Raw genomic sequence first — 26695 nt, forward strand, 5'->3', positions numbered from 1 at the left:
AAACACATTCAAACTCTTTGCAGACACCACATTCTCAGGCAAGGCATTCCAATCATTCACAACTCTGCACGAAAAAAACCTGCCTCTCACTCCCCTACTTACACCCTCTTTATACAGTTTCCAGGGATGACCTCTGGTTCTCCCCTGATCTCCCACTATTCTCTGTAAAACGTCTCCAGCATTGATCCTATAACAACCCCTTATCAACTTGTAGGTCTCTATCATATCTCCCCTCTTCCTCCTGTCCACCAGACTCTGACAAATTACATCTTCTCAATCTTTCCTCACACTCGACATTCCATAGGTCAGAAACTACCTTAGTCAGTCTCCTTTGGACCCTTTCCAACATCTCTTCATCCTTCTGAAAACCTGGTGACCAAATCTGGGCACAATAGTCCATGTGTGACCTAATCAAAGCCTTATACAACGGAACAAGAATCTCCCTACTTCTACACGTCAGTGTCCTCTGCATCATTCCCAGAAGCCTTTGTGTTGTCTTCACAATTTTGGCGATGTGTCCCCTAAATTTTAGATCCTTATCCACTATCACCTCCAGATCTCTTATTTCCTCTACCTCCAACAATATATTATCACCAAGCATAAATTCTGCATCCCATCTTTGTTTTCCAAATTTTAAAACCTTACATTTTGCAACATTGAACTCACGTCCCCATTTCCATGCCCAATCACTCAATCTATTCAAGTCTTCCTGTAAGCCCTCAACATCTTCACTACACTTCATGGTTCATCCCAACTTTGCATCATCTGCAAACAACTGAATATCTCCATCCAAATCTTCACCTATATCATTAATATACAAGTTAAACAGTAATGGACCTAAAACAGACACCTGAGGACTAGTGACTTTCCTTTTCCTGGATATCGCTCCCCCATACACAACTTGTTGATACCTATCAAATAGCCAGTCTCCAATCCAATGCACCAATCTAATATCCAACCCCATCTGTTCTAGTTTGGCTGTCAACCTATCATGAGGTACTCTATCAAAAGCCTTTGCAAAATCCAAGTATATTACTGTGTATCCTTTTCCTCTGTATTTCTCCACATTAAACCCATTATCTTTTGTCTATACTGACAGCCTATTTAAATTGTCTTGCAAGATCTCCACATCTCCTTCATTAACTATTACTCTATCTAATTTTGCATCATCAGCAAACAATTGAATATTTCCTTTCAGGTTATTTCCTGTATCATTTATATACAAATTAAACAGTACTGGTCCCAACACTAAACCTTTGTGAAACACCACTAGTCACCTGTTTTTGCTTCGATTCTGTCCTTCCATATACATACCACTTTTTTATATATGTCAAGCAGCCACCCTCTTATCCACATAATTAGCGTAAGAGAGTTCCATGTGGTATTCTGTCAAATGCTTTTGTGAAATCCAGCTGAATCATCCTGTAGACATTTTCTTTGTCAACCCCAGCTTTTACTCTATTATAAAAAAGTTAGTCAATTACTAATGCATGACCTACCCTTTACCAAGCCATGTTGCCTCTCATCCAGTATGATATCTTTATTCATCCATTCTTATATTCTCTTTTTGACCAATTTTTCCAGTACTTTTATCACCACACCTAAGTTACTGGTTGGTCTTAGAACCACCCTTATGGAAGGAAATTATTTTGTCCTCTTTCCAATCCCTTGGAACTCTACCTGAGCTGAAACTTAACTATCTCCCATGCATCTTTACTTACTAACATCTTACAGTAAGATGTTAATAAGATTCTTACTAACATCCTTACCCTGGTTTGATGCCATGGCACAGATTTAAGCTTTCTCTTAAGCTTGTCATAATCACCTACCTTGTAGTTCCACATATACTGGTTCCTGATAGAATATTTCTCATGTTTTACAATCTCAACCAAATGCCACTTTCACCAATCGGACGCAATATGCCGCTTTGTTTATGAATAGCTCTTCTTATTCTATGAGCAGGTCCAATACTTTTGTGCCCAAGTCCCCTCAGTCACATGCTGCCTTAAATAATTATCTCTTAGTAGGTGTATCAATCCATTTCCTTCCTCTGATCACCACTCTCCATGCAAAAAATCTATACCTCTCATTTTGTTCACACACACCCTCTCTATACAGATTTGAATGGCCTCTTTATCTTCCCTGTTTCCTTTCCATCCTGTGAAAAATTTCATCCACATTAATCTGGTAAGAACCCTTTACTAATATATAGTATATGTCTCCCCCCCCCCCCCTTCCTTCCTGTGTTTCTTAAACTACAGGTCATGAAATCTATTTGGTGCTTCACAATTTCTTTAATGATTTCTCACTCTATTTCTTTAATGAAATAGAATAGAAAATATAAAAGTTTATCTCGAAGATTTTGTAGTTTTAACACACTTTGATTTGATTTTGTACAAGTGTTCAAATTAAACTATAAAATACAAATAGATGCTTCACTTAGAAAAATATTTATGCTGGCTAATGCACAAAACTTTTGTTTTAATTTAGTACTGCAGAAATGCTCTTAGGCATCCAATGGTGATTTGTAAATTGGTGCAGCATTGTGAGTTACATTACTATTTGATAAATTTAAGTTAAACAAAATATGTATTTAATTAAGATTGCTTTCAAATTAACCATTTATATTCTTGAGCCAAGGTCACTTTGTAGTGGGACTACTTTGAATATAAAGACAATAGCACATGACCAACAGTGTTATTCTTTAAAGGTACTCGTGGCATTACTGTAAAAATAATGTAAAAATGTACTGTTAATTTCAGTATGAAATATTTTTACCTTTATTTCATTAAAGTCAATTACTGTGATTATCGTGTTAAGTTATTTTTTCAACAGTGTTATTGCAGTGTTACAAGTGGATTAGAAAGATGCATGAAACCTAGTATGGACATTTGTTGAAATTGACTGCTTGTTTACTGGAAAGTAATTAAAAACTTTTGGCTCTATATCAAAGGAAATTAATTTTTCTACAATCAAGCAAATTATGACACTCTGATAGTTGTTTCAAAGAGCTGAGCCCAGGGTGAAGAAGTGGGCAGTGTCTATGTGACAAGTGCTAAAAGACCTAATCACATAATTCACAAGGTCAGGATAGGCATATAAGAGAGAGGATTAGACAGAGAACAAGGGAACCAAGAAGAAAAAAGAAAGCAGATAAAGAACATAGGATAAAGAACTGCCATTGAAAATTGCAAGACTTCTTCGCTACATTGACTTATAAGTTTCTTTCCATCTATTTCAAAAACTAAATTCTTCCTGGCTTCTCTGAAAGAGAAGTATTCTCCTCTTTCTTATCCTGGTGTTTACATGATTCCTTGTTTATGTGGCCTTCATTAGTATGGACAGATAGGTTGTTCATCTCAGATTCATCTAGAAGAACATCAAGAGGATATATTATTTCAAGAGTCTGTTTGGCCAGCCACACCGAATTTGTTGGAATAAAATTAAAGTCCTACACAAAAGCTATTTTTTTCTTGAAAGATTATATAAAGAAAGTTGTGAAGCCTACATTCACAGTCTGAACTTCAACAAAAATTATTGTTTGAACTTTCCCAGTATTGGGAAATCATCCTAAGTAGTATTTGTCATTCGTATGTTTCATAAAATTGTTATTATTTAAATTTATTTGTTTGAATCCTAATAGTTGCAGATGGAGTTATTCTCCTACAGTTGATAGCTTATGTTTTCATGTGCTTGCAATTTAAGTGTTGACATTATTGGGTTTATCTCTTTTTAAAACATAAATTAAAAGATAAATTAGGATAAAGAACTGCCATTGAAAATCGCGAGACTACATTGACTTATAAGTTTCTTTCCATCTATTTCAAAAACTAAATTCTTCCTGGCTTCTCTGAAAGAGAAGTATTCTCTAATATATCTCTAATATAAATTAAAAGAAAAGTAATATAAAAGGAATAATTTTTGACATACCTTTATAGAATCCTCAAGAACTTTTTATGGAATGGCATCAGAAGTATATTGATAAAAAAAGTATATGTGAACTTTAAACCATTAAAAAACCATGAATAATGAACTATAAACCATCTATGACTGTCATTTGAATAAATACATTAGAACTTTTTTCCAAAAAAGGGGAGTTAAAATAGCAATAAAAATATAAGGACTAAAAACCAAAAAATACATACAGTAATTTCATAATGATATCATATCCAGGATGAACTACAAATTTTTTTTTTTTTTTAAAAAAAGAGAAGATAAAGAATTAAGATAAAACATAAAAAAACAGGAGTATGGGGTGTGAGCTGTTTCAGCTTATTCAGAGCTCATGGGCAAAGTGGAGTCTATGACACTTCGGCTTTATATTTGCATCAGATTTTCTGTGTTGCTTTCTGTTGGTGGGAATCTTGGTTAATTTGCATTTTGTGGAGCTTCCAACTCTCTGAGATTACATAGGGATGGTGGACATTTATGGAGTTTTTGTTACATTTAATGACTAGTTTCTGATATCCTTAGCATTGTTTCATTATTCTGTATACCTAATATGATGGCTTTCTCAATTGTGGGAGTATGCTTCTAATACCTTCCCAAAAGTTTATTAACATGAAGTTTACAAAATTCTCCATATACGTTCTTTTAATTCACTATCAGTCCTTCCTTCTGCCTTTTCACTGCACTCATGGTCTGCATACATGACATTTATGAGGGCAAAATACCTGTATGCACTGTTTATGTAATATGTCAACTATAACTCTCCTCAGTGGTTATCATTCTACCATTTTCAATAACCATTATCCATAATCATTCTTTCTTCTACTTACCATGTATCAAAAGATCTACCTGTTTTTTTTTCCTCATTAATTAATTGCTGCTAATTCTGCACTTTTGCTTTCCTTACAAAGTGAGTCACTTTCCTCTTTCCTGCTCTTTACTCCTCATGCAGCTGAATATTACTATTCAACTTTTGCTGCTTCCATAATGTATTCTTCTTTTGGATTGCATGCCTAATCTCTTTATTCATATCTTTCACACCTACTTAATTTAACCTCTTGACACCTTTGGAATATTCAGACGTTGCCTCTGGCAGATAGTTCTTGAGTAAGACCCAAGTAGCATTAATTTTTTTTTTCCATCCAGTCCCTCATTCAAACTGTATCCTATGCTTTTCATAATCACTAGCCTTATAGTTCCACATATATCTCTTTTTGCTTTCTCAGAAGTCCTCATAATGGCTAGCCACAATGGTGACTCACCAGCCAGAGGAAAATTTAAAACACCGCATTTATAATAACATAATGTGATGAGATTACATTCAAGATCCTTAATACTTATGTGCCCTCTAATATGTACTGCACTAAGGTAGTTGTTCCTCAGAAACTTGAGGCATTCGTTCTTTTTACTCTCAGATGTCATCACTTCATTCCAATGTATATATATTATCATAATTAAAACTTCCCATAATGATAACTCTTTTCTTATTTGCTAGGCTAATTGCTATGCATTTCCTTCTCACCACCTCCACATCTCTAAGTCTATAGCAACATCCACATAAATATTTCATCCTGTTCATCTCTGCCTTACACTACACTGCCTGAAAACCACTTCCACTATTTGCTCCTTGAATTTCCACCTTAGATGGGCATAACTCCTCTTCTATCATCCGAAGCACTTCTCCCCTCCCCTCCCTTTCTGTCCTGCATGGAAAATATCATGCTGAACCATCTAATCAGGATATGATCCATGTCTCACTTACTTCGACAGTTTTTGTGAATGAACTTGATCAATGAAACAGTTTTGTTCTTTTTATTTTGCGTAATTCTAACTTTTGTAATAGCACATTTCTACTTCTATAACAATTCCCACCAGCATTACTTCTCAGGTGCGACTCCTCCATATCTCTCCCTGGCCATTTCTCTCTTTCCCTGGCCACATCCCCTTCCAATACTCATATGCTTCCCCCCCCCACATTTCAGGTCATCCCAATCCTTTTTTTGTCTGCTTGCGCATTTATTTCTGTATCAAATATATATACTTCTCATACAGCATCTTCCTGTCCACCCTAACTTTCCGCATTTCCCTGTCTTGTGATGTTTCTATCTCATTCTCTTCTTTCTTCTCATTCACACTCTCATTCTTCCATATCACTTCTTACATCATCAGATTTTCTGTTCACTACAGTCATTACTCTCCTTTTCATCAGATTCCTCCAGTTGATTTACACCAAAACCACTTAAGTGTAGTCTGTCTCTCTCTCATACAATTCCATTCTCCAAAATCATTCCATAAATTCACAAACTGCCTCCTTTCTCTGCACACAGCCTTGCTAGCATACTATTCATAATTTTTGTTCACTGTCACAACTCATCACTGTCATACCAGGTCAACATACTGGCTGCCTTTCCCACCACACTATTATCTTTTGCTCTCCTCAACAACCACCTGATATCCATTCCCACATTCTCCTTGTTCCCAACCAAATCATTTGTTCCTACAATGACCAACTCTTTTGCTCATTTACTCTTCATATCCTATGTCTCATGCTTATTCTTCCTCCAGAAAAACAAATGTTGTGCACCTTTTCATTATTCACCACACATCTAATAATCAAATCTCCATAGAACGACTATTGAATTTCATTACCAATTTCAGTGGTCATCTTATATTCCATTCTTCCTCACTCTTCCATGCATTTCTACAGTTCTCATTTCATTCTGTATACATTTCATCTGTTGCCTCATCTTCACTAACTTTACTTTCATGTCTTGAATCACTTTCTCACTGCTATTCCACTTGTTATCTTCTTGTCAGTTGTACTTTCTCTTTTTCACTGCCATTCACTCTTGCTATCAGCCTTACACAAGTACTCTGGTTTTTTAAATGGCCACAAAGAAAAGGCACTAATAATTATTATTATTATTATTATTATTATTATTACGGGTATCTCCATGGAGTCAGTAGACTCATCGCGGGAGACCCAAACTAGCAAAACAATATCTGTCATATCTCTTCTTGAATTCATTTACAGACGAAGAGCTCACAACTAAGTCAGGCAATGAATTCCACTCATTCACCACCCTCCAGGCAAAAAACCTTGTTCTGACACCTTTGTTAACCACACTCTTCTTTAATTTCCACAGATGACCTCTTGTTCTTCCATCACTATCACACAGCTGAAACATTTCCCCTGCATCAATCCTATAAAAACCTTTTAGTAATTTGAATGTTTCTATCATATCCCCTCTTCTTTGCCTATCAACCAATCTCTGCAATCCACAAGCTCTCAATCTATCAATGTAGGGAGCATTTTTTATATCACTCACCAACTTGGTCACTCTTCTCTGAACCCTCTCCACAGCCTCCTCATCTCCAAGGAATCCAGGTGACCAGACCTGAGCACAGTAATCCAAATGTGGAAGTATCAATGCTTTATAAAGGGGAATAATAACCTCTTTATCTCTGGATGTCAGTGTGTTCCTCAACAACCAAGTAATCCTATGTGCAATCTTGGACACCTTAGCAATGTGTCCTCTGAACTTCATCTCCCTATCTACCAACACCATTAAGTCACTAGCCTCATCAATCTCTTGGAGTACCTTTCCATCGATGTAGTACACAGCTGGTAATCTTTTAATCCCAAAATGCATGACTTTACACTTTTCCACATTGAACTGACATCCATTTTCTTTTGCCCATTTTACCAGCTTATTTAAATCCTCCTGCAAACTTTCAACATCAGCTTGATTTTTTATTGCACTACACAACTTTGCATCATCAGCAAACAACTGAATATCTCCCTTTAAGCCGTTTCCTATATCATTTATATACAAATTAAACAACATTGGCCCAAGTACAGAGCCCTGAGGCACACCACTGGTCACCTGCCTCATTCTGGACTCGGCTCCTCCATACACCACCTTATGGTATCTCTCCCTGAGCCATTCTCCTATCCATATCACCAATTTAATATCCATTCCCATCTGCTCCAATTTGCATAACAGTGTTCTATGGGGTATCCTGTCAAAAGCCTTAGCAAAATCCAGAAGTACCACTGTGTAGCCAGTTCCTTTGTCCAACTCGGATGTTATCCTATTATGATCATTATACACTGAATCCATGATCATATGCAGACCTATCATCAGTTACAGGACTGGAAAATATTTTGAAAGGAGTATTATAACATTCTGTGTTTATTTAAAATTATTGTTTATAAAAATATCATTTCCTCTCAGTAGTATAGTTCTCTTTAAACAGGTAAATGAATTTTCGTGTGCCACAAAAGATGATCTAGAAAAAAAGTCTAGAGAACTTGAAGAAATAAGAAAATCTTCAAAAGGAGAGGACTCTATACAACAAATAAAAAGTTATGAAAAGGTAAGATCTGTATATTTATAATAAATTCTTTGGCAAGAATTTGTTCAAGAGCAATATCATTTTATTTTAATTATTATTAATATATAGGCATCTCCATACAGTCTGAAACATCAATGCAGGAAACACACACTAACCATTATTCACGCAGTGCCCATCACACCACCTCTTAAATCCACTCTCTGACATTCATAATCTGCCAAACAGAAATTGACCTCGTATCCTTGTTAACACACTTCTGTACAATTTTCAAGAGTGATTCCCCTTGCTTTTTTTTTTTTTTTTTTTTTTTTGTGACAGTGTAAAACCAGGGAAACTAAAGATATTAGGGAGGATGAAATCTAGCATGTTTCTGGTCACCCCCACCCCCCTGTGATAAATGAGCAGGAGTACAGTAATGAGTATGCAATGTATGCATTTCACAAGTTACCTTGTGAAATGTCATTACCAATCCATTAAAATTGGAGACCTGTGAAATTATGGGCACAAAAGGATGTTGAAATGTGCACGAATGCAAGAATTATCAGGAATAAGGATGAAGAGTTTTTGGCATTGGTAAGCTCAACTTGACCAAAAATTATAGGTATCACAGAGACCTGGTTGACTGAGAATGATATAGTTACAGAGATAGAATGTAAAGGGTATTCTATTTTCAGGAAGGATAGAAGGAACAGGACAGGAGGTGGGGTATTGCTGATGATAGCTACAGAATTAAAACCAACAAAATGTGAAGTTAAAGAGGATATTAGGTTTGAGGGAGATGGTTCATTTGAAGCTGTCTGGTGTGAGATAGAGGTAAATAGAACAAAACATGTTCTTGGGTGCCGCTCCAGGGGAGTTCACAGGAAGATATAGATGCAGTGTATCAGCAATCAGCACAATGAGTGTAGGTCGTACAATTATTATGGGAGAATTTAACTATGGGGACATTGATTGGAGGGAGGAAAGGGGACATAGCAAGATGGAAGTGGGATTTTTTCATTTGCTAAAGGATAATTACATGAAACAACATGTTATAGAGGGGGACAAGAGCTTTGAGGATGTTGGATCTGATAATAGCATCAGAAGATGTATCCAGAACCAAGGTATATTCATCCTCCTGTTGGGGAGAGTGACCAGGCAGTCTTGTTCTGGGAAGTTGCCAAGCATGTGGAGTTCTTATTGTGCATGCAGAATAGTCCAGATATGACTGTATCAAAGCCTTGAAAAGAGAGAGAGAGAGATAATAACCCCTTTATCTATCCTTGTCAGTGTGTTCTTTATCATCCAAGTGATACTTTGAATTATTCTGTTTACTTTTACAGTAGGTCTTCTGAACTTCATCTTCCTGTCCTGTAGGTTGCAGAGCATCTATATTCATATACTAAATACAGATGTTATACAGAATCCTTCTCGAGTCATTAAATATATAGGTCTCCAAAAGAGATATTCCTTATGAGCAAATACACAAATGAGGAAGATGAGAAAGTACACAAATTTCATCAGTGTACTTCCTATCCATTTAATTTTTAGAACTTAAAAGTGTTGTTATACTGCCACTAATTCCATAAAGATTGCTCAGCAGGAAGATCCATTTAGGGGACCTATATATATATAATGACACAAGAAGGATTGATACTTGATGACTTTGTACTTTTTAATCTAGCCAGATTGAGTTCAGAAGGAATACTCTACATAAGAGATAACGATGTAATAACTAATTACAGAGTAGTAGCAAAATATAAAATGACTCCATGGATGATGAGTATTATTCAACTAGTTTAGCGGATTACATAGGATTTGGTAAAGCATTAAAACCAGTGTATTAAAGAACACTAGTTTTGGCTAGGACTTCATAGTGATGTCAAACAGTTTGTTCAGTGTTGTCGTTAGTAAAGCTGGATGGATGGTATTTCACCACGAGTTTTGAGAGAATGTGCTAAGGAACTGACAGTTCCATTGACCTGGCTTTTCAATGAAAGTCTGACTGTGGGAAAGGTGTCCATGGAATGGAAGGAAGGTAAGATAGTGTCATTGCATAAGGGCAGTAGCAGACTGTAAGTGTCTAATTATAGGCCAGTTTGTGTGTCATCAATAGTTAGTAAGATCTTGGAGAAAGTAGTGAGGGACCGAATACAGCACTGGGCAGATGAGGATAATGTTATCTGTGAGAGTCAACATGGATTTGTGAAGGGACGCTCTTGTTTTAGCAATATGCTAGCCTTTTATGATGAAGTTACAAGAGCATTAGATGAAGGAAAGGCATATACCGCCATTTTCCTAGACTTAGCAAAGGCATTTGCAAGGGTGCCACACGATAAGCTGATATTCAAGTTGCAGCACATGGGTCTGGATGTCAGATTGGATTCAGGATTGGCTGTCCGATAGGTATCAGAGAGTTGTGTATGGTGGAGCAATATCAAAAAGGCAGAAGGTTTACAAGTGGGGTTCCACAGGGCTCAGTACTGGGACCTATATTGTTTAACCTTTATATCAGTGACATTGTCTGTGGATTGCAACGGGGATATTCAGTTGTTTGCGGATGATGCGAAGCTGGGAAGGGTTATTAGTAATAGTGCAGATGTGGTAGCCCTGCAAGAGGATTTGAATAAGCTTGATAGATGGGCAAATGAATGGGGGGTGTCAGTTTAATGCAGCAAAATATAAGGTCTTGAGGTTTGGGACACAACGATGGGACGCTGCATACTCTATGAAAGGAGTTAAACTGGAGGAAGTAGGGGGAGATAAGAGATCTGGGGGTTGATGATTGATAGAAACCTGAAATTCAGGGGACATATTGCAAAGGTAGTGAAGGTAACACAGAGGATTGCTGCAATAATGAGGACACTGACCTCATGAATGATAAAAGAGTTATCATTCCGTTGTATAAGACCCTGATCAGACCACACTTAGACTATTGTTCTCAGATTTGGTCACCAGGATTTGCATAAGATAAATTAACTGTGGAAACGGTACAAAGACGTATAACAAAGATGATTTCAGGACTGTAAATGTTAATTATGAGGATCGGCTGAGGGAATGTGGACTGCAGAGTTTGGTGGATAGAAGGAGAGGTGATATGATTGAGACTTAAACTGTTGAGAGGTGGTTACATGGTTGACACTGGGAAGTTCTTTCGCTTGGTTGAACAGCGGGAAGGAGTGATGACAAGGGGCCATCCCTGGAAGTTACGGAAGGAAACTGTGAGCAAGAGGGGTGAGAAGTGTTTCTTTGCATGTGGGGTGGATAGAGCTTTGGAATGCATTCCCTGATAGAGTGGTGAGAGTGAGAATGGTCAATGAGTTTAAAGAGTGGTATGATAGACTTTGTGTTTCCTAGAAGGTACCTCCCGTGATGAGTCTTGATAGACTTTGTGTTTCCTAGGAAGGACCTCCTGTGATGAGTCTTTTGACTCCATGGAGGCCTGAATAATAATAATAATATTGAAGAAGCACTTTATCAGCGTATATATCATACTGGTGTAAATGATGCCATGCAATATGTAGAAGAGAGGCAAGTATTAGGAGAATTGGAAATGATAGAAACAGAGGTGTATCAGATTTTGGTTGGGTTAGATATTAATAAGACTGTGGGAATGGATGACATATAACCAGGGGCGGCTCGTGCATAGGCACTGCAGCACCCCCAATTTTTTCGATATATAAATATATTTATTAATTTATTTATATTTGCTTATAATATTTAATTTTATCATCAACAATCCTATACAATTCTCTGATTTTGTATAAAAAATAATAAAAATCCATCTTGTAGCACTGAGGAGGGCGAAGGATGCTAGCAGCACTGTGTTTACCACAGTGTCATATTGCTATGGGCACAAGCATATGCACGTCATAGTGAGATGTGAGCTATTAGCGTAATGCGCACTGTCCATCACGCAGTTCCACTGTTGTTTATGTGCAGTTTGTGCCAGTAGTAATGTGTTCGTAGTGCTTATCGTGTTTACTCCATATCTTTATATATTTGGACATTACAATTAAAGGATTTAATTGTAATGTCCAAAAATTGTAAATCCATTCCTTTAATTACAATTGAAGGAATGGATATTATTTTAAAGTAATTTTGAATTATACTAAACTGTATAATTTTATCAATAATAAACAATATTTTTTCATGAAACAAAACAAGAAGAATATATTTTATTTTTAAGTAATTTTGAATTATACCAAACTATGTAATTTTATTGATAATAAACAATATATTTTTAAATTTTTACCATAATTTTGATATTTTATCCAAACACCTATACACTGTACTTACAGTGTGTATGTATATTTTGAAAGTTGCAGCACCCCTACGATTTCAAGCCACAAGCCGGCACTGCATATCACTACATATTCTTAAGGAATGTGCACCACAGTTGGTTATGTCCTTGACCTGGTTATTTAATGAAATTCCTGCAGTGGGCAGGGTTCCTATGGAGTGGGAAGAAGGCAAAATAGTATCACTCCATAAGCATGGTTCTAAGGCAGAAGCTCCAACTATAGGCCAGTCTGAATAACTGCGTTTGTGGTCAAGTGTTTGAGAGATTGGTAAGGTAGAATACAGAATTGGGTTGATGGACATAGCATTCTTTATGATGACCAGCATGGATTTGTAATGGGTAGGTCCTGTTTTAGTAATTTACTTGCATTTTATAAGGTGACAAGTGTTAGATAAGGGAGAATCATAGACAATGGTATTCTTGGACAAAAACATTTGGTAGATTACCACATGATAAGTTGGTATACAAGCTGCAGAGGATGGGAATAGATAGTATATTGGTTTAATGGATCAGAGATTGGCTCTCTGAAAATGAAACCAGTAAGTTGTATATTATGGAGCAGTGTCTGAAGAAAGGAGGGTAACCAGTGGTGTGCCCCAGGGTTCTGTTCTTGGGCTTGCTGTTGTTAACTTGTTTGTAAACGATATATCTTGTGGACTGACTGGAGATCCTCAGTTGTTTGTTGATGTTAATTCTCTTCAGGAAGATTTTAATAGACTTTTTTACTTGGACAAAGGAGTGGGGGTTGTAGTTTTTAATAGCAATAAGTGCAAGGTGTTGCATTTCGGAGTGCAGAAATAAGTGGATGAGATCAGAGATTTGGGAGTGATGGTTGTACTGAAGTTTAGAGGCCATATTGCTAGTGTTACAAAGGCTGTACATCATAATGCTGTGATGATAAGAAGTACTCTAACATGTAGGGATAAAGAAAAGTTGTGCCACTGTATAAAGCACCGGTCAGACCACACTTGGACTATTATGTTTAAATCTGGTTACCTTTATTTCAGTGTGATGTGGAGACATTAGAGAGGGTCCAGAGACGAGTGACTAAGACAGTGTCTTAGTCACTCATCAATGAAGTGACTAAGTCAATGAAGAAATGTGGATTGTAGAGTTTGGTAGATAGGAGGAAAAGAGGTGATATGATGGAGACATTTAAGTTAGTGAGATGATTTTATCAGAATAATTCAGAGGGGATTATAAAAAGAGTAGAAGGTGATAGGGGAAGAACAAGATGTCATCCCTGGAAGTTATGTCAAGGTGTGGTGAAAAGAGGTGTGAGGAGTAGATTTTTTACATGGAGAATTGTCAGTGAATGGAATGCATTACGAGAATGTGTTGTTAATGCAAGCAGTTAAGGATTTTAAGATTCTTATGTGATAAATATGTTGTCAGTTGAATGAACCTCCCACGATGAGTCTGCTGTAATAATAATAATATTAGGACTTTTATCGCAATCAGAAAGAGGAAATAAATATATATTTTTGGTGGTTCATGTGCTGAGTAGATATCCAGAAGTTTTTGTTGTTAAAGTTCAAAATATAGATTCTTTGGTGGCAAAGTGTGTTATTGTTGGAATAATATGTAGGTATGGTTTTCCAGAAACACTATTGAGAGATAGAGGTTCAAACTTTACTTAAAAATTGTTACTTCAAGTTTTCATATGCAGCATCTTACAAACTTGAAGTAATAATTGTTACTTCAAGTTTGTAAGATGTTGCATATGAAAAACTCTTCACTACAGCTTATAGAGCCTAGTATAATAGTCTTTGTGAGCAAATGAATAAGACATTAAGATAAGAGCTCTGAACACTGGCTTATGACAAGTTTAAAGAATGGATTCTTTTGCTACATCAAGCTTTATTTACCATAAAGCTCTTTGCACTCTTTGGTTTTGATTCAATCTTTCCTAGTGATCTACATTTAGGTTCTGTAAATTTTTGTTTTGCTGATATAGATGAATATTTATTTGTTAGTGCAAAAATTTGGTTTTTGGTTAAGAGCATTAGTAAATCTTCTTCAGAAAAGAATAGAGTCATGATAAATAGATGGGATCATGGGAGCCAGATCCAGAAGTGATACCAAGGTTGAAATAATGCAGACGTCATTTTTCCATATGCAAGTAGCAAAATGTGTCACACCATATTACCAAAATCTCTGGATTAGAGATAGATGTTGAAAGTTTTTCCATTTGGTTGTACCATTAATTAAAAATGCCAAGAAATTACATTCTTGGTTTAATCCTTTTTTTCAAGTGTAAAGAAACAAAGTTTGTGCATGAAATAACTTCACGAGTGGGCAACTCACATATACAGGCTAATGACTTCACATCACTTGCCTTAGTATCCCATATAAGTATAAGCACATATACTTATGGATATGTGTAATGCTATGCATTATGGGAAGTGTCACTACAACACTGGCTTTGCCCTTTATTTAGGTCTCATCAGTGGGAGCCAGACCCAGAAGTAAATTCTCGACTGGGCAACTTGTATATTTGCTCTCACTTCAATATAGGATTAAAACCAAGAATTTAATTTCTTGGCATCTTTAATTGATATTACAATCCAGTGGAAAATCTTTCAACATCTCTCTAAGCCAGAGTATTTTAGTAATAAGGTGTGACACCTTTTGGCTACTTGTATATGTAAATATGACTTCTGCATTACTTCATCCTTGGTATCACTTCTTGGTCTGGTTGCTACTGATGAGACCTCAGTAAAAGTCAAAACTGGTCTGGGTAGTGATCCTTCCCATAATTCGTAGCATTATACATGTCTGTAAGGATATGTGCTTTGCATTATGGGATACCAAGGCAGGTGATGTAAAGTCATTAGTCTCTATATACGAGTTGTCCAGTCATGAAGTTACTTCACAGCCAGACTTTGTTTGCTTACACTTGGATAAAGGATTAAACCAAGAATATAATTTCTTGGCATTATAAATTAAAGATGCCAAGAAATTATATTCTTGGATTAGTCTGTTATCCAAGTGTAAGCAAACAAAGTCTGGCTGTGAAGTAACTTCATGACTGGACAACTCGTATATAGAGGCTAATGACTTCACATCACTTGCCTTGGTATCCCATAATGCAAAGCACATATCCTTCCAGACATGTATAATGCTATATACATGTCTGGAATATATATTCATTATGGGAAGGGTCACTACCAAGACTGATTTCGACCTTTATTGAGGCCTCATCAGTGGGAGTAAATCCACAGGTGATATGAAGGTTGAAGTAATGCAGAAGTCATTTTTCCATATATGAGTAGCCAAAAGGTGTCACACCTTATTATTAAATACTCTGGATTAGAGATAGTTGTTGGAAGTTTTTTCACTTGGTTATACCCAGGACACTCCTTTCCCAGGCTTCTCAACAATATGCCTGGAGAAGGAGTGCCCTGGGTTCGATTCCTATTGGCGACGTGAGGAGTTTAACGATCTTCCTCAGCCATAGCCAAGTTAGCCGGTCTTGGGCGTGGACAGCAGGATTTTTTCCCCCAGTTTATCTCGGGTTTTTCATCCCGCAAGCAGGCAAACTGGCCCTGTGAACACACGGATCTACAGCCATAAATACTTAACCCCCCATGAGGGGGCTCAACTTGCCCCAATAGGGACCGGGGAGAAATGGGAGGAAACTCCATGTGAATAAATAAATAAATAAATAACTAAAATACTTCAGCTAAATATACACCTGAATATACTTCAGGTGCAAACTTTGTTTGCTTACATTTGGATTAAGGATTAACCTAGAATATAATTTCTTGGCATCTTTAATTTATAGTATAACCAAATGAAAAAACTTCCAGTATACTAATGTGTGGAAAAACATTAGTGGGAAAATTTTTACCATAATTACTCATAGCTATGTTATTCATATTGGGGCCATTGTACACCATCAGTATATGCATGCAGATGTTCAACAGTACTTTTTATTTAATTAAATAAATGCAGACTTAAATTTTCTGTTTCAAATGATCATTTTCTGCTGATAATGCATTTACATTGTGTACGAGGGTATGCTGAAAAGTTGTGATAATCACCATGAAGGAATTCAGGTATAACCAAGAAACTTACACATTATTCTACATATTCTGCATGAAGTGTTGTAACATTTGTTACAATGCTGCATCATTTGAAATCCTTGAGAAAAAAGTCTTTCCCTTATTGCACAAACCAGTCCTCAGCTGAAGATATGACTTCATCATCGGTGGTAAATTTTGTACCTTTCAAGTGTTTCTTTAAATTTGGGAAAAGGAAATAGTCAGATGGGGTCAGGTCTGGCAAATAGGAGGAGTGAAGCAGACATTGAAAGCCCAAGTTGTGTATTATCTATCAGGTTTCATGTGCAGTTTGAGCAGGTGCATTGTCCTGCAAAAGCAACACACCTCTGCTCAGTTTCCTGTGGCTTTTTCCTTCAGTTTCACCTTCAATTCCTTCACAGCTGTTGAATAAACTGCTGCTCTAACATTTTCACCTATTTGGAGGTACTTGATAAGGATTACACTATACATATCCCAAAAGACAATGGGAAGAGCTTCCCTGCTGACTTTTGGGTTTGGAACTACTTTGGCTGTGGAGAACCTTTGTGTCTGCACTCCATTGACTGTTTTTGGTTTCTGAGTCATAGTGATGAAGCCATGGTTCATCAACTGTCACAGTTGGAGCCAAAAATTTTCCAGAATGACCCGAAATCCCTTGAGATGACACACATTCTCTCTTTTGGTTGGCATTCAAAATTTTGGGGACCAACTTGCTGATAGCTTCTGCATGTCCAGATGTTGGTGGATAATGACCTCAGCCCATTCCCTGGATATCCCCAGAATCTTTGCAATATTTTTGGCTGGTATTCATCTATCATCAAGGATTATGGCATGCACTACATCTGCTTGGCCACCCACCTGACAACTGTTGGATATGCTGGGACACATTGAACTAAAGTCTAACACAAACTTTGGTGAATCTCAATTGCAGACTTTCTTGTAGCACAAAAAACTTGATGACAGCCCACACCTTGGAAAGATGTGGATTTGAATTCCATCTAGGATGTGGGTAACCATTATAAAGGCTTTTCCACTGGAGGTGAAGTAACTGGTTTCATACAGGATTGTGGCAAAGTTTTATTATTATTATTTATTATTATTTTATTATTACTTACATGTGACTTCTATGGAGTCAGAGACTCACCTTGAGAGGTACAAACTATTGCACACAATGCTCATCCAACTGTGATTTAATCTGATTCAGTGTGTCTGCATTCACAACACACTCAGGCAATGCATTCCACTCACCAACCACTCTCCATGCAAAGAACGATTTCCTCATGTCTCTGCTTGCACCCCTTATACAGTTTTCAGCGATGGCCTCATGTTCTACCCCCCTTCCCATTCTATGAAAAATCTCTTCCATGTCAATCTGATAACAACTTCTGACTAGCTTATATGTCCTGTCTCAATCATATCTCCCTCTTCCTCCTATTGACGAGGCTTTGCAACTTACATTTTCTAATCCATCCTCATACTCCATATTCCAAAGACCACTGATCGCCTTTGTGAATCTTCTCTGGACCCATTCCAACATATCTTCATTACCATGAAAAACCTAGTGACCAAATCTGTGCATAATAATCCATATGAGTCCTAATCAAGGCCTTATACATTGGCATCATAATCTCTCTATTTATGCATGTCAGGGTACTCCGCATCATTGCCATTATCTGATGTGAAATCTTCACAACTTGTGCAATGTGGCCCCTGAATTTCAGGTCCTTGTTCACCATCACTCCTAGATCTCTCATCTAATCTACTTCCTTTAAAGTTTCCCCCACCAAGTGTATACTTTTCATCCCATCATTGCTTACCAAAGCTCAAAACCTTACACTTGGCAACATTGAACTGACAGTTCCACTTACCTTCTCAATCATGCAATCTATTTAAGTCTTCTTGTAAGGCCACAACATCTGCTTGTCTCTGCATTGCTCTCTCCAGTTTTGTATAATTTGCAAACAGCTGCATATTACTAGTTAAATTCTAATCTATACCTCCATAATTAAATTACCCATAATAATTACCCTTCCTTGGTTCACTAATCCAATTTGTTTATACATTTCTTCATTACCTAAATATCCAACTAAATATGTCTTCCCATCAACCTCCACATTACACCATACTGCCACATAATCATTTCCACAATTTCCCTCTTTCAGGTCTACCTTATGTGGACATAATTCCCCTGCTATCATCAGTACTTCCCCTCCCTTCTTGTCCTTTCTATCCTGTTTCTGTCTTTTTATCCTAGAAATTGATTTTTTAACTCACGAGGTAAACTGGCCAGAAGAACACTTGCAATTAACAGATGTGTAGACATTACTGATGTGATGAACTGTTCTGTTGCAGTATTAATTAGGTTTCTGGGAAGCCATGTTATGTTGCTATTGAGCCAATCTGATGATAAGATATTTAACTGTTATTATTTATCCTTGATTTTCAGACACAAAGAAGAGAAACCAAGATCACATCAAGAATTTCATTATTTTAAAATAATTTTAAAATAATTTTAAAATATACAACTCTCTGTCTCTACCACTCAATCTTATCCACCAACCACATCATCTACACCAACCCCATCTACTGTCCTCCACTACCACTACTATTTTCACAGACAATCACAAACATCCATGCCCATGGCAGGATTTGAACCTGCAGACTTTTGGCTGAAGAGCAGATACGCTAACCACTCAGCCAACTAGGCTGGCAAATTTATCACAAAGAGTATAATTTGGACATTGAAGGTGAACTGAGGTTAATGAAGCTGCAACTGGTTTTGGTCAAGAGAAGGAGATTTAATTTGAATGTTTGTAAGTGGTGATGAATGAATGTCATTTATGTTGGAATTTATGCCATGGATGTTTGTAAAGTGGATGTGGAAATAATTTTTTGTTGGTAGGGATCCTGGTATGTTTGGAATATTGTGTTTGGTTTGATTTGTTTGAATGAACTGGTTGTTCAAGGAGATTTATTTTGTTTGCAGTGTTGCAGTCATTGTTTCATTTTTCATTTGATTTATTATTAGATGAAAGGAAAAATGGGGACATGCAATGAGGGAGATAACTCATGAACATGACACCCATACAGAGAGTGGCCCATCTCCTTTCCATTCCATTGCATCAACAGTGCCTTCCACATACCGCTACCCATACTCCCTCACCAGGCACGACCTGGAAGGTATGTGGCAATGGGATTATGTATCAGTTGACCAGGAATCTGTCTGACTTTTTAGTGACCGGTTCAGGCACAAGTACTATCTGTTGGCACTCATCACCATTTTAACTGCTGTACCTTCGAAATGGAGGAGGGTCTGGACCTCTAAGTATGTTAGGAATGCCTTTGAAGGTTATCACTCACTGCACAGAGAAGAGAGGGAGGGATGGAGGCTGAAACCTCTGTTCTGGAGGTCAAACATAGTATTAGCCACTTCAGGCCCCTAATAAGCAGTGATGATGTTTTACTGGGTAATGAAAGTCATCTACCACCTTGAACTTAAATGGAATGGAAAAAGAAAAGTTAGCAAAACAGGTATATGATACCAAAATGACAGGAAAGACCCAGAGGATTACCAAGGTCTAGGTGGATTGATTCAGTCAGAAGTGCCTTAGAAGAACAAAATGTTAGATATGAGAATATTGGAGTACCAACATGAAATAGACTAATTTGCAAAGAAATTGTTGACAGAAGATTAATAACAGTGTAAAGTTAATCTTTTTGTGCTGTCATAGTAGCCTGAATACCCCTCGAGGATACTTAACAGGAAACTGATGGCGATGATTTAAAAAACAAAATCTACTGCTTTATGCAGTACCATATTTTATAAAACTGAATATATGTTAATTACTGTATTAATTGTTTCTCATATTCTTTTTTTATAGTTTTACAAGATTTCTTCTTGGGAGCCAAGCAATACAGAAATGTTTCATTTCAAGCCAAGAAACAAATACATTCATCATGATGCAAATGATTATCAGTTTCAAGTTTGGCAACATAGCATGAGCAGAATGATTGAAACCATGTCTCGTTTTTTGTATCAAAATAGCGAGGCTGTCAACAGTATGTATTCTTCTTTAAGTAAGTTTCATCTGTAGCTATGATGTATTATTTCATACCAATAATATTTTAAATTGCAGTCTTTAAATTATGCATTTTTCTTTTATATAAAATATGCAACAAAAATAATTTCCTATCCACAATTAAAATAATTAAGGTTGACTGATTATATTACTACTGCATACTTTTCTCATTTATAAATGTTTCATTACATACAATTGCTTTGTTAACAATAGCTTGCATCTGTGTGGTTAGTTGGTTGTAGTTTTCTGTCTGTAGATCATAAAAGTATATTTTCGAATATTACTCTTCTTCTTTATCATCAAATTTTGATCTAAGGTACTATTAAATGCATTAATCACCTAAATAGTGATTGTCTGTGAGTCTTTTTCCTGCCATTCTTCCATCAAATACCTGCTTTACTAAGCATTCTGTTTAAGTTATCTTCCATACATCAGTGAGGAATGTATGAGCAAAGCTCACTGCTTACACATTCTTTACTTAGTTATGAAACATAGCATAAATTAACTATATTCCATAAAAAAGCTCGTTTTGTTCATGTGAGAAGTGCTCACATTCATGAGATATGGAAGGTAACTTGATATTGTTAACTAACAGTGTGAAATATGTGAGCAAACATTCCCCTAGTTTTACTCAAACTTTCGTATCTGCTGTTTCTAGTTATTGATCAATTGTATTATTTCTGATTTGTTCTTTGTGTAACTCATTATTGTCATCATCATCATCATCATCATCAAATTCCTGACATATACCCTCAAGGGGTGTACAGGATATGATGGTACTACATGAAAAATTTACATCATTACTAACTTCCTATCTACAATTTTTCTCCAAATCTGTCTGTTACTTGTCAAGACTCCAATATTATCATTATCAGATCATATATTTCTATCGTCTAAGGCACATTGTACCGTATCAATCCACCTATTTCTTGGTCTTCCTCTGGATCATTTTCCTGCCAACCTGGCAGAGAACACTTGTTTTGCTAATCTTTCCTCGCCCATTCTGTTTAAGTGACCATACCACCTGAGATTAGCTCTGCTAATGCATTCCTGGATGCCGACAATGATTATTGTATAATTTTTTTTTTAAAGGACGATCTCATTAAAGGATGATCATGTATAGACCCAGCCTTTTGCCTAAAACTAATAATAGAGAAAAGAAGAGAATACAATTTAAAAACACATATTGCATTTATTGTCTTTGAAAAAGCATTTGACAAAGTTAAAAGAAACATATTATTTAACATATTAAAAGAAAGACAAATACCAAATAATATCCTAAAAGCTATCACAAGTATATATGAAAATAATCAAATACAACTAAGATTAAATCACGAGATATTATATACGAGAGAGATAAACGAAGGGGGTCCGACAAGGATGTCCCCCTCTCAGCAATTCTTTTTAATATCTGCTTAACACGTTCGCTGCCAACTACAAGTGTACTCGTAGTTCGTATATCAGCTTCACAAGCCAACTACGAGTATACCCGTATGTCGATTTACCAACCTCCTATGCCAAACATGAGTTATCCCTTTTTATAATTACCTTAATTTGGACCCGGGGTGCTTAAGGGTCAAAGCTGTATAACTGAGAGGAGACCTCCACATAGCCTTTAAAGGAATGCGGAGAACCGACCAGGGCTTCTGACCTAATGTCCAATCCTCACCTTCTCGTGGTGCACCCTGTTGGGTATCTACTTGGATACTGAACGGACGAGGATGGGCTGGCAATTTGGGATTTAGCCGACCAAATTGTATTCTTATTGGTTAAACCAAAATATAGAATGATGGTACAACATGACAAAATTTCATGCCGGCTGGGGCGTCGCCCGGTTAAACAAGGCCCCCGTTGTTTTCGCCAGGGAACCAGGGCGAACAGCGAAAAGTCAGCTACTGGAACAAATCTGAAAATAAACCCCAACTCAACATCACCAGAGTTAAAGATCGGTACAATCAACGTAAGAAGCCTGAATGGCAAAGAAATGGAGCTAGCTGAGGAATTAGATAAGTACCAGATCGATATAATAGGGGTGACTGAAACAAAAAAGACCAAAACTGGTGAGATCTTTCTGAGCAATAAATAGAAAATGTTATATACAGGCAATGACAATCAAGGAAAAGAAGAAGTAGCCATGGTATTCAACACAAAATACGAGGCTAATCTTCTTGAATGGCAGTCAGTCTCAAGTAGAGTAATGTGGGCAAATATGAGAATGGGGAACTGGACAATGAGACTTATTTGTGCCTATGGTCCCACAGAAGGTTCTACTAAGGTAGAAGTGGAGGAATTTTTTGAGGCTTTAGAAAAAGCAACTGACACAATGAAAAATGAAAAGTTGGTCCTTGTTGGGGATCTAAATAGCAGAGTAGGAAATGATTGTGAGACATACAAAAATATTTTGGGAAAATTTGGAGAAAAGAGCAAAGCTAATAATAATGGCAAATATCTGTTGGATTTCTGCTCAGGACATGGACTGGTTATTACTAACACCATGTTCCAACATAAAAATGTGCACAAATTCACATGGAGAGAAGAGGCTAGGAATAAGAAAAGTCTCATTGACTATGTTATTGTTGATAGTGATGTTTTCTTCCTGGTGCAGGACACCAGAGTGTACAGAGGATTTGAAATTGGAAGTGATCACTATTTAGTCTTGAGCAGGATAAAATTGAATTTCATATTGAAAAGAATAACATGTAAGAAAGTCTTAAAGCGAATAAAAGTTGAGCAGCTCTCAGATGTGAACTGTAGACTAAAATACAGAAATATTATTGAAGGAAAAATGAAAGAGTTTGAGAACAGGAATCAAACCTTGGAGATTCAGTGGCAAACTCTGAAGAAAACATTGATTGATTCTGCCAGAGAGGCATGTGGTGAGGTTGTTTGTAAGGATAAAAAAATCAGAACTCCTTGGTGGACACAGGAGGTTAAAGAGGCAGTGAAGGAAAAGAAGAAAGCATACCAAAAGTTCCTGTCAAATAAGTCAGCTTGTGCTCTTAGAGAATATAGAGACAAATGCCAGAATGCTAAACACTCTGTAAAACTAGCTAAACAAAAGTCATGGGAGGACTTTGGCAAGAATATAGAAAATAAATATCAAGAAGGTGGCAAAATATTTTGGAGGTTGTTGAAGAAGATTAAGAATGGAGGAAAGAGTGCTATAAAAGGAATTAGAGATGATAAAGGTGACATGAAAACGGGAGAAAAAGATATCCTTGAAGAATGGAGTAATTACTTTGAAAAACTGCTAAATGAAACAAGCAGTGATAACAGCACAGTGGTAAAAAACACTGACCAGGCATGCAGTCAGGAATACATATCCATACTTGAAGTAGAAAAAGCCATCAAAGGCTTGAAATGTGGAAAGGCAGCAGGAGTAGATGATATTCGACCAGAAATGCTGAAGTATGGTGGTATAAGAGTCTTACAGTGGCTGCACTGCATAGTTCAGAAAGCCTGGACAGAGGGACGAATTCCCGATGATTGCAGTAGAGCTCTCATAGTACCCATATATAAAAAGGGAAATAAAACTGCATGTGAGAATTACAGAGGTATTTCCCTACTTAGTGTTCCTGGCAAGATCTATGCAAGTATACTTGAGAAATGGTTGAGAAGAATTGTGGAAGAAAAGCTTGGTGAAGAACAAGCTGGATTCAGGCCAAATAGAGGCTGTCAGGATCAGATCTTCACTTTACGACAAATAGTCGAGAAAGCATGGGAATATAACAAAGATCTGTATTTAAGTTTTGTCGATCTGGAAAAGGCATATGACAAGGTGCCAAGAGAGAAGCTATTCAATACGCTGCAGTTATATGGTGTCAATGGGACATTATATCAAGCAATACTTAGTCTTTATTTGAGTTGTAAGTCAGCAGTTCGAATTGAAGGAAGTACAGGAAGATGGTTTAATGTTAAATCTGGTGTGAGACAAGGATGTACATTATCCCCTCTGTTATTCATTATCTATATGGATCACATTATGAAGGAAAGTGGTATTAAACATGATATCAAAATTGGAGATGTTAATGTGTCAGCTCTTTGCTTTATGCAGATGATGTTATACTTCTAAATAAATCCGCTACAAGTCTGCAAGATTCTCTGACTAAATTGAATAGCTCTTGTAATAGATATGGTATGAAGGTCAGCAATAAAAAGACAAAGACAATGAAAATAGGCAGAATCATTGAAAATGTCAACTGTGTTGTGAATGGAAAACCTGTGGAACAAGTAAAACATTTCAGCTATTTAGGCACGATTTTTACTGAAGATGGTAAATTAAATATAGAAATAGACAACAGAATCAGCAAAGCTGGTATGGTGGGAAGTCAATTGAATAAATTCATATGGAATAAGAGAGAAATTAGTCGGAACACTAAATTAGCTGTATACAAGACAGTGTTCAAACCAGTTTTAACTTATGGATCTGAGAGCTGGGTCAGAAGTAAAACACTTGACCAAAGACTAGAGACTGCAGATATGAGAGTCCTGAGAAAGATTATAGGCGTGAACAGATGGCATCAATGGCAGTATCATATTAAAAACGAGGATATTAGGAAAGAACTTGACATTGTCAGCATCCAGGAATGCGTTAGCAGAGCTAATCTCAGGTGGTATGGTCACTTAAACAGAATGGGCAAGGAAAGATTAGCAAAACAAGTGTTCTCCGCCAGATTGGCAGCAAAACGACTCAGAGGAAGACCAAGATATAGGTGGATTGATACGATACAAAGTGCCTTAGACGATAGAAATATAAGATCTGATAACGTTGGAGTCTTGACAAGTAACAGACTGATTTGGAGGAAAATTATAGATAGGAAGTTAGTAATGATGTAATTTTTTTCATGTAGTACTATCATATCCTGTACACCCCTTGAGGGTACATGGCAGGAATTTGATGATGATGATGATGATGAAGATTAAGATTATGGTATGATAATATCAACAGAAAAATCAAAAACTATGGCCTTTAAAGGACAAGATCCAGCAAGAACTAAAATAGTAATAGATAACAATATCTAACAACAAGTGAATTCATTTAACTACCTAGGATGTATGATAACATATGAAAATGAAAAAGATATAAACATAAAAATTGCAAAATATTTAAAAATAACAGGTGTAATTAACTATATATTTAAACCAAACCTAGTTCAAAAACAAACCATACTAAAAGTATACAATATATCTGCCCTACCAGTCCTAATGTATGGAAGTGAAATCTGGACAATAAAACAAAAAGACAAACAAAGATTAATAACTTCAGAAATGAAGTTTATGAGAAAAACTGCCAAGTATACCCTATTTGATCACAAAATAAACAAAGATATTATGAAAGAATTAAACCAAGAACCAGTAATAGAAAAAAATTAAAAAATATAAGCATAAATGGATGGAACACGTTCAAAGAATGAAAACAGAAAGATTACCAAAACAAGCCTTAAAGTACAAGAGATTAGGAAAATGAAAACCAGGACGTCCTCTTAAACTATTCAACGATGACTTCTAAGGCCGGAACAGGCCATGCTAGGCCTAAATCCTTGATACTGTTATGTCGTCACTTTTACTATATTAATTTACTTTCTTTATGAATTTGCCTCTCTACAATGACTTACAAAATTTCTCTGACTCTAATATCTGTATCACTTCTTACGTGCTCATTCTATAAGGAAAGGGAATTCTATATCTCTAGCCGATTCCTAATTTTACTCACATGCTTACCCTGACTGTTAAAGGTTATTCCTTGCTAAAAGAAATGAATCCTCTAATTTCTTTCTGGGGCCGTCTCCTCTTCAGATATTGACAAATTTATTTTTTAAAGCTGCACCAGCCAATATCTTAGAATAGAGGGGTCTCCTATTCAGGGAGACTTTTCCATACTTTTGGTGCACATAGGTGAATAAATTTAGTGCTTAAACTCATAAATTGAATGTTTTACTGTGGCTAAGTAAATTCTGGTTTGCAGTCGTAACCTCTATAAC

At 36.5% G+C, this 26695-nt stretch overlaps 1 protein-coding gene across 3 annotated transcripts in view; it reads left to right on the forward strand.

The window, feature by feature from the left end:
* Positions 1 to 26695, forward strand: part of LOC150108794 (uncharacterized) — a 499758-nt gene that overhangs the window by 73226 nt on the left and 399837 nt on the right. For 2 of the 3 annotated variants that reach the window (XM_090403276.1, XM_090403284.1), the window contains exons 4-5: positions 8209 to 8328; positions 20517 to 20712. In XM_090403276.1, coding sequence (XP_090259402.1) covers positions 8209 to 8328; positions 20517 to 20712 — 316 coding nt within the window. The remainder of the gene's footprint in view (positions 1 to 8208; positions 8329 to 20516; positions 20713 to 26695) is intronic. The other variant, XM_090403293.1, reaches the window with a different exon arrangement.

The sequence above is a fragment of the Typopeltis vanoorti genome, chromosome 2 (assembly GCF_054136105.1).
Source record: "Typopeltis vanoorti isolate ZY-2024b chromosome 2, IOZ_Tvanoo_1.0, whole genome shotgun sequence".
Classification (NCBI taxonomy): domain Eukaryota; kingdom Metazoa; phylum Arthropoda; class Arachnida; order Uropygi; family Thelyphonidae; genus Typopeltis; species Typopeltis vanoorti.